Source organism: Octopus bimaculoides, chromosome 8 (assembly GCF_001194135.2).
Source record: "Octopus bimaculoides isolate UCB-OBI-ISO-001 chromosome 8, ASM119413v2, whole genome shotgun sequence".
NCBI lineage: Eukaryota > Metazoa > Mollusca > Cephalopoda > Octopoda > Octopodidae > Octopus > Octopus bimaculoides.
In genome coordinates, this window is record NC_068988.1 from 72,467,017 (window position 1) to 72,480,500 (window position 13,484).

The 13,484-nt window shown below is 34.2% G+C and overlaps 1 protein-coding gene across 2 annotated transcripts in view; it reads right to left on the minus strand.

Moving 5' to 3' along the window:
* Nucleotides 1-13,484, minus strand: part of LOC106872647 (integrin beta-3) — an 82,904-nt gene that overhangs the window by 46,159 nt on the left and 23,261 nt on the right. For both annotated transcript variants that reach the window (XM_014919709.2, XM_014919708.2), the window contains 7 exons: nucleotides 13,164-13,226; nucleotides 10,418-10,474; nucleotides 9,653-9,700; nucleotides 7,530-7,586; nucleotides 3,126-3,194; nucleotides 1,659-1,732; nucleotides 341-451 (listed from right to left, as the gene is read on the minus strand). In XM_014919709.2, coding sequence (XP_014775195.1) covers nucleotides 341-451; nucleotides 1,659-1,732; nucleotides 3,126-3,194; nucleotides 7,530-7,586; nucleotides 9,653-9,700; nucleotides 10,418-10,474; nucleotides 13,164-13,226 — 479 coding nt within the window. The remainder of the gene's footprint in view (nucleotides 1-340; nucleotides 452-1,658; nucleotides 1,733-3,125; nucleotides 3,195-7,529; nucleotides 7,587-9,652; nucleotides 9,701-10,417; nucleotides 10,475-13,163; nucleotides 13,227-13,484) is intronic.

The window sequence follows — 13,484 nt, forward strand, 5'->3', positions numbered from 1 at the left end:
TGTGTGTGTGTGTGTGTGTGTGTGTGTGTGTGTGTGTGTGTCCACCATCGCTTGACAACTGATGTCGGTGTGTTTACGTCTCCGTAACTTAGCGGTTCGGCAAAAGAGACCAATAGAATAAGTTCTAGGCTTCCAAAGAATAAGTCCTGGGGTCGATTTGCTCGACTAAAGGCGTTGCTCCAGCATGGCCGCAGTCAAATGACTGAAACAAGTAAAAGAGTAAAAGAGAGTATAAGAAAGGCTTACATAAATTTCGTAATGTATTTGAAAACAATGTATTAATACTTAAAATATGTTGTAACAAAATAGTTTTATAATAGTAAATATTATAATACTTGACCTCTTTAATCATGAAATATCCTTTTGGTCGGATTATACTACTGCTTAGACATCGATTCTCAACCAGACGACGTCTAACATCGCAACGAGCATGATTAACATCATCAAATTCCTGCCAATGTCAATGTATTACATTATGTTAGAAATCAATACTGATTCGTAACGTAACAAATCTATAGTAATACCAAGTTAAAACAAATTATGGATTCGTTTACAAAAATTAATCTAGGTTTTATATAAATTTCCTCTGTTGAATATTCAGTTGAATATTCTGTCTTGCATTATTTCATACAATTATTGGCTGTATTGAGCACCAATATCACATTGACTTAACACAGTAGGGATTTGGAAAACCAAACTAACTTTTAAATATCCATATGTTGAAAGAATTGTTGTGATTACAGAGAGATTAATACTCTTGTGGTTTTCCGATATAGAAATAAAAAGAAAATCTTCCAATATTGGTTGTTCATAACTAAATAAATCCTGTTGTATTTTCTACAAAGATTAGTTTTTAACATTAGCACATCATACATGAAGACTATAGCTGATTGAAGCGAATTCAATGCATGGCTGTTGCATATTTAATGGATCCCCCCCGCCCAAAGAATGGAAGACAAAGTTCACTCTAATGTATTTTGGAATCAAAATGATGAGAGGCAAAATTAAATAGTTCCACATGCTACCATTTCTGTCGCACCATTTTCTATAATCATTTAATTCCGATACTGTTTTATAAGGCCACAAATGTGTAGGATGTGAATAGCTGATTGATTCAGTATACATCAGTTTATGACCAATACTTATTTTCTCTGGAATAACAAAAGTTAAAGTTAGCCCGTGAGAAACCTAAATTTTGCTCAAAAGTGAGACAGGGTTAAATACTATTGTAAATTTGGTCCAGTGATGTACTGAGATGGCCAACTTTACAGTTCTATTTCTGAAGAAAATTTAACCCTTTTGATACCAACCCGGCTGAAACCGCCTCTGGCTCTGTAGTACAAATGTCTTGTTTTCAAAAGTTCTGAATTAAAATCTTCCACCAAATCTTAGTTACAATTTATGTTCTTAACACTAGCTTAATGATAACTAGGGTTATTTTATTAAATTCTTTGTTATATTTAAAGTTAATTGAAAGAAACACAGCGCGTCTCAAAAGAAATATGGTAACAAAAGAGTTAAATAAAGTTATTTTATAGAATCCAAAAGTATACATGAGATGAGACTAGTACCATAACCTAAGCATTAATGAAGTGTAGCAATGAACAAGTTTATTACATTATCTGCAATCTCAGACTGTAATATTAGTAATAATATACCTGCTGGGAGCACCAATAACAAGAGGGTGATGCCGAAATACAGCTTCCACATTTCATATGAACCTTGCAAAAGTCTGTAAAAATTAAATGGCATAATGAATTACCTTCTATAGATTTCAGTCGGTTCATAATATCTAAATACTCTCAATTTCTCTGTGAGATATAGCGATTTTCCAAACGGTAAACTCTTATAAATTATCATTCTTTCTAATTTTCTATAAATACAGTAAGGATACGCTATAAAATTTAGTTTTTACATTTCCAGTATTTATACCTACACTCTGTTTTGATTTCTGATCACCATGGTTCTTGGTTCCAGATTGAATTGTAAATAGAGTAATATCTTCGTGAACTATAGAAGAATTACTGTGAGAAGTGAAGAATCTGGCGTTTCGGGCTGTCATCCGAAATAAAGGAAGAGAGAGGAAGATAAAGAGATACTATTGCTTGGATTGTGAACAAGAAAGTAGTGAATGATGAAGAAACTGAAGTAACGATGATTGGACGATGGTAGAATGAAATAATGCCAACAGTCAAACAATAAAAAGGTGATACTTTAGATAAGGGAATCAGCGGAGGAAACTATTAAGTAAGGGGAGAAAACAAAGAATAAACTTATCTAGAAAAGATATTTGGGAAAAGAAGCGCCAAAGAAATCCTGCTTATAACAGAGCTTACGTAAGTTTATCGACTGAAATGTTAACATCTCTTTCTCACCAGTAGCATAGCCTCCCTAAGTATCTCATACCTAATACTGACTCTCACATCAACCACTTCTCCGAAATAGTGAAATAGAAGTCGTGATAGAGAATGTGAGTTGGTTTCTGGCTGGTGAGTGTATCATCAGGTATGCCTGTCGTATCACCGCCTAAAATATTTTCCTCCATGTTATTTGACGTTAACATGTCAGCTAATCTTCATGATCAACAACAGTCACTCAACCTACTCATCAAAGATGGAAAATCTTTATATCACATCCTAACGACTTAACTAAAGAATATATTTGAAAATGTATTTTCTTATATGAAAATGACGTATATTGTTAGTACGTCCACTGTCTGGAGTTAAATGTCATGAGTTAGCGAGTTATCAATGTTTTGGCCACAATTTATGTCAATCAAGACATAATCTCTCCACAACAGAGGAGCTGAAGCGAGATACTTCAACAAGATATGAACTGCTGGATCCTTGGACGATATGATAACTGAATCTTTGTTCAGTACGCAACGGAATGATGATTAAAACTGCTAGAAGTAGGAAAGAGGAAACGGAAAGATATCAAAGAAAAGCTAATGCCCGAGATTCCAGAGATGAAGAATATGAATGTTGCTATATTTTTAGAAATACGCATCAAAGTCATAAGTGCATAATTAAGTGTATCTTCTTACATATTCAATTATCAAATATAATGCTGTTTTGTGTTTTATAACTTAATGTTTGTAGAATGACAAACGTAAGTTTACTAACCTGATGTTTCTGAATTCATATAATTACTAATGTTTTCATCAAAAGTTTCTTCAATTGTACTTGAAAAATCTGAAAAAGAAATCGCAGATTATATATGATCTGTAAATAACTATGTACACGAAAATTATACAAATATACTTAACAAGCATATCTTTAGTTTCGCTTTGAAAATATATAGAGTATATAGAAGTCACAGGAACTTCAGCAGGAAAACATGATGATCATCGCCTTTCATTAAAGATTCGTCGGGGATCGCTTACTTTGGTTTCTGTCTGATGAGGTTAAGAGGAGATCTTGTGAATAATATAAGCAAACTAATACTGGAGCAAAGAAATTCACATAATGGCTAATGCCCAGGATTTCATACCAAAAGTGCAAATACAAAGGAAGGGAAGCGATCGCTGATGAATTTTTTATGAAACGCGAACAAGTCAGAATGATCCATCTTACTGTCTGCTGAAGACCGAGCAGGTTATCTTTGAGTATATTTTCACGGCGAAAGTAAATATATGATTATTAAATTTATATAAGCAATTCTTCATAACCTGACTATGTTAGTACTTTTGTCATTACATAATCTGTAGAAGTTAACAGAAACAGAGAGGCGAGAACAGAGGAAATATTTTGGAGTATTCGTGATGATTATCCTCATCAACAGTATTATTATTATTATTATTATTATTATTATTATTATTATTATTATTATTATTATTATTATTCAGATCACTGCCGGGTAAACGGCGTAGTGGTTAAGAGCGCGGGCTACTAACCCCAAGATTCCAGGGTCGATTCCAGGTAGTGACCTGAATAATAATAATAATAATAATAATAATAATAATAATAATAATAATAACAACAACAACATCGAAAATACCTTAGGAATGAGAACCCATGTTCGAAATTTCCCCAATACACCTGATGAAGGCTGGAGGGCATATCAGCCGAAACGTTGTGTTAACAACAAACAAGATGAGGACAATTATCTGTCAAATGTAAATAATGTAAATAATGTACATAATTCCTCATCTCTTAAATATAGAACTGTATTATCTAATACTTTCCTGATTATTCTGGCCGTGCCTAGGAGGAAAACCTTTTGTAACAGTTCTACTGGGCAATCTATATTATTATTATTATTATTCAGTATTGATGGGTAAGGGCTTTGTCAACATTGGCATTATTAAGTTCTCTTTGGGTATTTGCTATTGAGAGGTTTTTCTTGCCATTTATCAGTAAGAGTATCTAAGGCAGCAGTTCTAGAACAGGTTTTCATACGCTTAGCTTTTTCTCTGCTTGTTTCTAATGTCTAATTCTGGAATTTGTTGTATTTGGAATTCACTTATATATTCCTTTGCCTGTTTTGTTATTGAGTATGATGCTTTCTTGTTTTCATGTTTTGAGACAAGTTTTAATATCTAGTCCTCAGAGTTTTTCAGGTAGGTGTCTAGGCCAATTGCGGCAATCTTCATTGTTAATTCCAGTTGTAAAAGTCCACGACCTCCCTCTTTTCTTGGCAAATAAAGTCGTTCTATATCTGCCTTTGTGTGATGCATTCTGTGCATTGTCAACAATTTTCGTATTTTTCAGTCAAGATTACGTATTTCAGTAATTGACCAGTTAATGATATTGCCTTCCCCTTTTTGTTCATTACCTTTTCCGGTGTATGTTGGTACCTAGCACCCGTAACCTCATATCCATACTTATGGCATAGTAGCCTCATATCCATACTTATGGCAATGTAGCCCCAAAAAGTGGAGGTTTGGGGCTATAATTGTTGTGTCTACGTTTGTACTGTTTCTGCGCAAGACATTCACAAGCACTAACAATGTGAGTCATGCTTTCGACCCTCTTTCCACACATTCTACAGAGGTCCGTTGCGCTTGTGTGGTATATATTCTTTTATTATTAACGCAGCGAGCAGGCAGAATAGTTAGCACACCGGGCAAAATGCTTAGCGGCATTTCTTCCGTCTTTACGTTCTAGATTCAAAATTCCGCCGCGATCGACTTTGCCTTTCATCCTTTTGAGGTCGATAAATTAAGTACCAGTTGAGCACTGGGGTCGATATAATCGACTTAATCCCGCCTAAAAGTTTCAGGCCTTGTGCCTATAGTAGAAAGGATTATTATTATTATTATTATTATTATTATTATTATTATTATTATTATTATTATTATTATTATTATTATTATTTCTCTTTATCACAGATTTTGTTGGAGCTCCTGGAGTCTAACATGCGTAGCGAGCTTGTACCTGCAGCCTACGGTACCATGCTATCCATTCTTTTCAACTATCTAATACTTTCCTGATTATTCTGGCCATGCCAAGGAGGCAAACCTTTTGTAACAGTTCTACTGGGCACTCTATTCCAACTTCCTTTATATTCCCCTTGATGCCTTCTGATACTGTTCCCAAGAAACCAACAATAATTGATACTATCTTTACCTTCTTTATTTTCCATAATCGGGCTATTTCCTACTTAAGAGGGTATTATTATTATTATTATTATTATTATTATTATTATTATTATTATTATTATTATTATTGCTGAACTGTGAACCACAGTTTTATTATCAATGCGTACATTTGTCACATTTGTTCTCAGTCTTTCTCAATGCTATATCGTCTAATGAAGTCGATCATCGTTATTTAGTGATGGTGTTCGGTTAAAGAGTTTTGTTCACGTTTTCTGAAGCTATATGGCTTCAGTGTATTGACGTATCTGCTCCGTATTGAACGAACTAAATGGCCATCGTTGCTTTGGAGATTCACTTGAATACAGGAATATGGGAAAGCAGTATCAGTTGACAAAGACGGTGTCAGCAAAATAGAGCCGGAAACTACAGAAATCGAAGTAGTTAGTACTTAATGAATCAAGAGCAGACTGAACACCTAGCATCTGGAAATTCTACCCAGGCCTCATACTTCTCAGTCACTTTGGTAATATAGCTAGTTGTACGTCAACTACATTTTCATCTAGCCATCTTCTTTACTGATATTCATAGTGACTGAACCATAGACTTAGAGGTAACAACAACAAAGACGTTCTCGGGGCAAATCCGTACGTCTATAAATGTTAACTGAACAGTCTATTCCGAAGGCTGTAGATAACTTCCCACATTCTTGGTCTTGCAAAAATAGTAATACTGCTTCGGAATAACCTTTACAAGTATGGTGGTTTTATCAGCTAGGCCGGCGGGAGATGAAAGCAGAACAACGAAACTTTTCTGCACACAATCATTTAGTGTTCAAACATCACTGAATTGTGGAGTTATATTGAGTTATATTATAATTGTGCGGAAGACGAATATGGTTCTCGGCCGTTTCTGAAGAGAATCAATAAAGTGAAGTACCAATAAAGTACTGTGGTTGATATTATCGACTTTGCTCCTCACCCATATTTTTGGCTTTGTGCCTCTGTATGAAGCTGATTTGTTTACAAAAATAGGTTTTATGGCCTGTTAAAGACGTCTGATTCACTCTCCAAAGACCCGTTCGCAAAATATTGGTTGGTAAAAATGTTTTGTATGAATCTGAAGAAAAAGATATTTTAAGACTATTCTGCCTGCAAAAGAAAATTTCTCATTAAATCTCACCAGCTGAAAACAATTCAGTGCACCAGGTTTTACAATTGTTAAAAATTGTCCTTAAACGAATACTTGAAAAAGACAAATATTAGCAAGTTTTTGAATCGATTAAATCAGTCATATTGTTTAAGAAACGAAGAAAAATCATGAAAAATTTCCCTTCCTTAGGGAATCATATACTCCTGCAGATAATAGCTTTTGTTTTAAAACTGAACTGTGTATCGTCACTTTTTCTACACCTTTTCCCTCCTAAAACGGGACTTCTGTAAATGTAATTCTGATCCCTTTTTTGTCTCAAGGTCAAGCATTTTTCTGAACTTTTAACTTCTGATTCAATACTTTCTAAACAATTCCACTAATAATTCCGGAAGCTAATAAAAGCAAATGTCTTTTGGATTAATCTGTATAATTTTTATGTAAATTATCTAATTATGCTGTTGCATTCTTGATACATTTATATTTGTCACTTATGAAGCACAGACTGTCTGAAATAAGTTGTAATACAACACCAGCATGAAAAAAAAAGATAGTCTGATGTTTTTCACTGCTTTCTACTCATTCTTAAGCTGCTGCCACTTATTGCAAGTTTCAGGTCCATGCCAATAGTTGATTTAATTGTTTCAATATTTGAGATTTCGATGTCTAAAGATAACGTTGACAGTCGAATATATATAATCTTACACTCGTTGTTATCTACTTAAATAATTCACACTGTCAAAGTACTTAGTCTTTCATTTCGAGTACTTCCACGATGATATATGTATATATGTAACCATTTCATACAGAACAACAATAGAAATTAATCCTTTCTACTTACATTCTGAGGTCGGGTGAATTTTGTTATCCATGAATGCCCCGAACCATTGTGTTCCTGCTGTTAAAGTAAATTAAAACAAATATGTATCAAAGAGAACATCACACACAGGCATATATATAAACACATACACACACGTTCCTAGTTACTCTTAATTAAAATAATTCATGTTGTTTTGTTTTCATTTTTCTGTGCAAACTTCAGAATTTTTTTCCTGAATCAGTATCTCTAAAATAATTTTAATTACCAACTGATTGTGTGTGTGTGTGTGTGTGTGTGTGTGTGTGTGTGTGTGTGTGTGTGTGTGTGTGCGTGTGTGCGCGCGCGCGCCTGCCTGCCTGCCTGCGTGCGCGCGTATGTCATTTATATACTCTCCAAGACTGGTAAATCAGAGTTTCACCAAATAGTTACAGAATTTTCCTACGAGAATTCTACGATTTCCGAAGTGTTTACTTCCTGCTATGTGTAATGTAAGTTACGAGATTTCATTTGCTTATGAGGTTGTGCCAGATTCTGGAGCTAATTTCTATTATTAGGGGTCAACATTATATTGAACAGCACTTAATGCTGTCCAATATAATGTTCTTTGTCGTTGTCTTTCCTTGCACTGTTTATGAACGGATTGCTGCGTTACAGTATTTTTCATTATATTTCCATGTTGTGACATTTTCTTTCAGCTGCTAGTTGGCTATGATTTTCTTATTGATTTGCCTAAAAGAAGTAATGTGGTTAATGTATAATTCCTTGAACTTGCTCTCTGCCATTCTTATGCAATGTTCATAACGATTTGTTAGTTAGACAATGGAAAATTCGACAAAGATGCCATTGTTCGGCTGTGGTGAGGGTAAGAGTTGGCCGTAATCCGATCTTTTATCAGTGTCCACATGTGTCTGTACGTATGTATATGTATAAAAGGTTGGATTACAACCACCTCATGCGCTAACTACATATAGCCCATCAATGATGCCCCTTTGCCCTGCATTTATCTAACTACTCACATGTACATACATACATGCTTTTTGGGGTAAACGAAACTACAAATACCACCATATAAAAGTAGATTTATAGCAGAGGCTACTTGGAGTACGAATAAAGGAATAGTTATTTTCGTTAATGGTGCATTGAATTTTGCTCGATATTGTAATTCCATTTACTGGAATCCTAGTGTTAGTTTGATGTTCAGTAAAAGGTCTAGCTCGAAATTTATTATACAAGTATGTAACAGTTTGGTTATGCGAATGGTTATACAGGGTTTTAAAATGAGTTGAGAAATTTAAGGGTAATCTAGACATACATAATTATATTTTGAGTAAATCTGGAAAGATTTCTCCTTTTCAGCTCGAAGATGAATTGAAAGTTTAAAATGATAAAAGATCGTTGGTGGTTCCCTTAATTATAATCCGGTTAAAAGTATTAAGCTTTTATATTCCCAGTCAGCGTTAGATTATATGTTCCTAAGGTTATTTGATACTGACCGAAGGAGTAATCTCGCCTATGTGTTCGAAACCGGGTTGATATCCGTTAGACAGCTGAAGAAGGAATTCCTGGTTTTCTTCAGTTTATTCCTTATCTAAATATGTTTCTAAGTATATATGATAGAGTGAATACTATATATTGGTAGGTATGGCTGCTTACATGCTTATAAACTTTAATAATGGAGTTTGTTATTTGTTTGTGATGTTTATCTGTACACTGATTTTAGTGTGACAGAGGCTCTTAGACATTTGATTCTGGAAATTTTAGAAGTTCTTGATTGATTCCATGTCCATTTTGGATTGTACTGCTGTCAGCTTATTTCAATTGATGAAGACAGATTTTAAGTTAGAGGCATGACTTAACCTGGATATTTAACGATATAGAGCAGTGAATGTGTGTGTGGAGGGGCGTGTTTGCGTTTATGCGTGTATATGTGTATGTATTATGTATGTATAAAGTTTTTTTGTTTGCTTTTATTATTCAATGACTAAATATTTTTCAGTTCTTCGAATCTTCTCGGGTTGTCACAGTGAATACTCGAAAACAATTGGAATTAGAAAATAAAATTTTGGCACATATTTGCTACACTATGCATCTAAAATAGTCTGTCATGTGTCCATTTTAGGTATTATCATATCAAAAGAACTTACATGGAAACGTGGTTTCATTCGCATACACCGTGTCAGATATACCTGTACCTGTGAAAACAAACATCACAAATCAACGTTTCTTTGAATAATAATAATAATAATAATAATAATAATAATAATAATAATAATAATAATAATAATAATAATAATAATAATAATAATAAATGGGAGAATTAATGAATTTTGGAAGATAAATGAAATAGGTTTTGTTAAGTAAAAATACTCGTTAAATTCATGTTGCCATGTAGAGAAAAGCAATAGGATTCTTTCTCTACATATTGATGTAATTTATATTAGCGAAATGCCATATAGACTATGAGAAGGGCGTAAGACAATTGAAATAACTGCAGTATACGCTCATCATTATTTTGTCGTCGTCGCTGAGGTATGTGAAGTCGAATTATAAATGAATATAGGAAAGGGTTTTGTCTCGTCCTCAATCATTACAAGCAATTCATCTCCTTTAGCTGTGATAATTTCTTGTAGAGTCACAATATTCCTGGGAGAGTTTAGTCGGTAAAACCTAACTCAGTACTTGGTTGGTACTTAGACCAAGTCGCAATCAGATTTGTACTCAGTACTGTAACTAAGTTCTATACTCTGCCGTCTTTAACATCCATAAGTTTTAGCTATTATAGAATACTGGGCAGATCTTAATTTGACAGTTCATGAAATTTTCTCCTTTTTAATGTATCAGATAAGAAAGACGAAACGTCTATCACTTTAAACATAAATGACAATAATTATAGTATTATTTTCACTTACTTCCACTGAACTCAGCTTTGGTATTTTTCAGAGACATCGTTGTTAATTCGATTGTTGCTAAATTAATTTTAAAATATATATAGAAGCATTAATGTTCATAGTTGCATGTGTATACAAATGCATTGCATATTGATGCATATATAAAGACAATATTACCGGTTTCGATGTTTCTAATCTTATCAAATATCAGTAAAAATTTATAAAAATTTGAAGTAAAAACATTTTATCTACTGTCTGGTGGGTGGTCAAGCATGAAGAAAGACGTAAAGTATTAGGGATGGAAAGAGAGAGAGAGAAAAAGTAGGAGGAAGGCAAAAGTGAGGCAAAAAAAGAGAAAGAAACATATATAGATGTCGTACAAAATATATTCGAAGAATATTTTATATATATGTATCTATATATATAACAGAGAGGATGTGTGTGTGTGTGTGTGTGTACGTGAATGTAGTTTATGCACGTCCACAAATTAGCACGCATGTCGCTCCAATTTTAGGAGGTGATGTGTCATGACATTATGTGCATTTTCGCCAAATATTTCTCTCAGAGGCACCCGCGTATAGCTGTAAAAATCGATAAACTATTACCAATTTTGAAGTTTGATGATATGGCGAAGTCAAATCTGTGCGTACGCGCGTGAAGGAGAGAGACAGACAGACAGAGAGACAGACAGACAGAGAGATAGATAAAGAAAGAAAGAAATAGTGTGTTTGTGACAGGGGGGAATACAGAGTGTTTGCTAGCGTCCAAAAACAAAATTTAAAAAGTGGGTAAGGCAGACAGAAATCAAAGCAAATTTTTCTAAGCAAGACAGAGTTTACTTTGCTAGCGTCTAACAAAAAAAAAAGAACGAATAAGTGGAAGAGGGAGGCAGAGAGCGTATTAGGAATGAAAATGTAGTTAAGGAAGACAGTAAGTGTAAAATGTAAAAGGCATTTTTTTTCTTAAACATGAGATGTAGTTTAAAATATACGATGTTTTTGAAAGACACTATATTCTATAATGAGATTATATATACTTTCTCACACAACAATTCAAATATATTTATTTTAAATCATTTATTTGTTTTAAATCGTTCATCTTTCTCCCCCCCTCTCACTCTCACACACACGCACATATACAACTTTGGGGGCGAAAGAGTTTTGTTTATATTTCACAACTATGAAGCAAAAACGTATGTAATAATTTGTCAGTCACCCCCACCCAACCCGTTTTTCGGACCACAAAAAGGGTCTTGTAATTTTTCAGATTAACAACCGCACGATTTCCACTAGGGTGTTACGGTTAGGGTTTTAGGGTTAGGGTTAGAGTTTTACGGTTAGGATTAGGGTTAGGGTTAAGGTTAGTGTTAGGATTACGATTAGGGTTGGTGTTAGGGTTACGGTTTTAGGGTCAGGGTTAGGGTTACGGTTTAGGGTTAGGGTTAGAGTTAACCTAGAAGGGACAGGCCCCTTATTTTTTGGTTAAGGCTGTTGGTAAGTTTTCCTAAGTTACTCCAATCCACATCCCCAATGCAAACCTTCAGATCAACCTTTTCCTATGCAGATCTCTAATGCAACTTTAAAAAAACAGTCAATGAGTGGAAATAACCAATAAACTGATTCCTTATGGGATTTCCCAATCAAATTGCCAGCAAACCATTTTCAGCCAAACCAATTTCAACGGATTTCGCTCAAATCTGATGTCCATGTTACTTATTTTGGTTTGAAATAAAGCACTTGATCACTTAATAATCCTAGCTTAATCCCGAGCAGCGCCGGGCTATACTGCTAGTTTAAAAAAAAAACAAGATACATGGATCATTCGCAGCCGATTTCCTCACCGGTCGGAATCCGGAAAGTCCTTGTAGTTTCGCACCCATTATCTCTGAGACTACTGGAATATATAATGCTATATATATTCAATGTAAACTTGCACAGTTAATAAAACATAAACTTGGAAGTAAAACAAGTCATCTGCTAAAAAAATAACAAATATATACAATAACTGAATTCATTGTGTATGTGTGACTTGTGTGCATACGTGCGTGTGTGTATGTGTGTGAGTGTTTGAGAGTATTGTATATGAGTGTGTTTAAACTTCGAAATCCCTGTAGTTTATTATAGTAGTACAAGAACTACATTCGTACACTATAATTTGTGAAGTTTGCTGCATCCTTCGTCGATTTCGACGATAGGCCTTATGTTGTTGAATCAACTGAATTTCTACACCCAAAATAGATATGTAATAAGCTGAGTGTACTCATAATGCAATTTTTATGTAGAAACTGCGTGACACCAAAACGAGACGAGATATTTGGACAAAAAGACAGAGAATGGACAAAAGGGAAAGAGAAAAGAATTGAGTCCAATACGGGACTGGTAATTCATTTATCGACCCCGCAAGGACGAAAGTGGAAATTAATACCGTGAATTTGAACTGTAAGCCATTCTCTTCCACACACAAGCAACTCTGCCACCTAGCTATATTTTGTGTGTGTGTGTGTGTGTGTGTGTGTGTGTGTGAAGTTTACACTAATACTTCCGTATACGTTACTTGCTGTTCTGCTTACCATAACGATCAATATTATGTGAGATTAGACTGTCATTGAATTTAACAAATTACTTTCAACTTTTCTTCATCAGAATAAAGAGAAAGAAATTAAAATTGAATGAAGAAGTAATTAAAATCATCTAAAGCCAAGAAAAAGATGATTGTTTAGTCAAAGGTTAATGTGGTTTCTATTGAAGATAGAGAAAACGTAACTTACGTTGATATGTCGAATTTTCTTTGACTGAAACAGATACAACTACTGGCTCAGAAGTTACTTTATCTGTAAAATAATTACATGGAAATTATGAAAATGACAATAAAGATAACTAGAAAGACAACGTGACTACAATTTCTGAAAACCTGATAATCCAAGGCAATAGGTGAATAAAATTGTTTCTTTGCAAGTTGTCTCGAAAGTTGTCTCTGAACACTATGTTCATGAGTGTGTATATGTATCAATGAGTGTGTGTGTGTGTATGTGTGTGTGTGTGTGTGTGTGTGTGTGTGTGTGTGTGTGTGTGTGTGTGTGTGTGTGTGT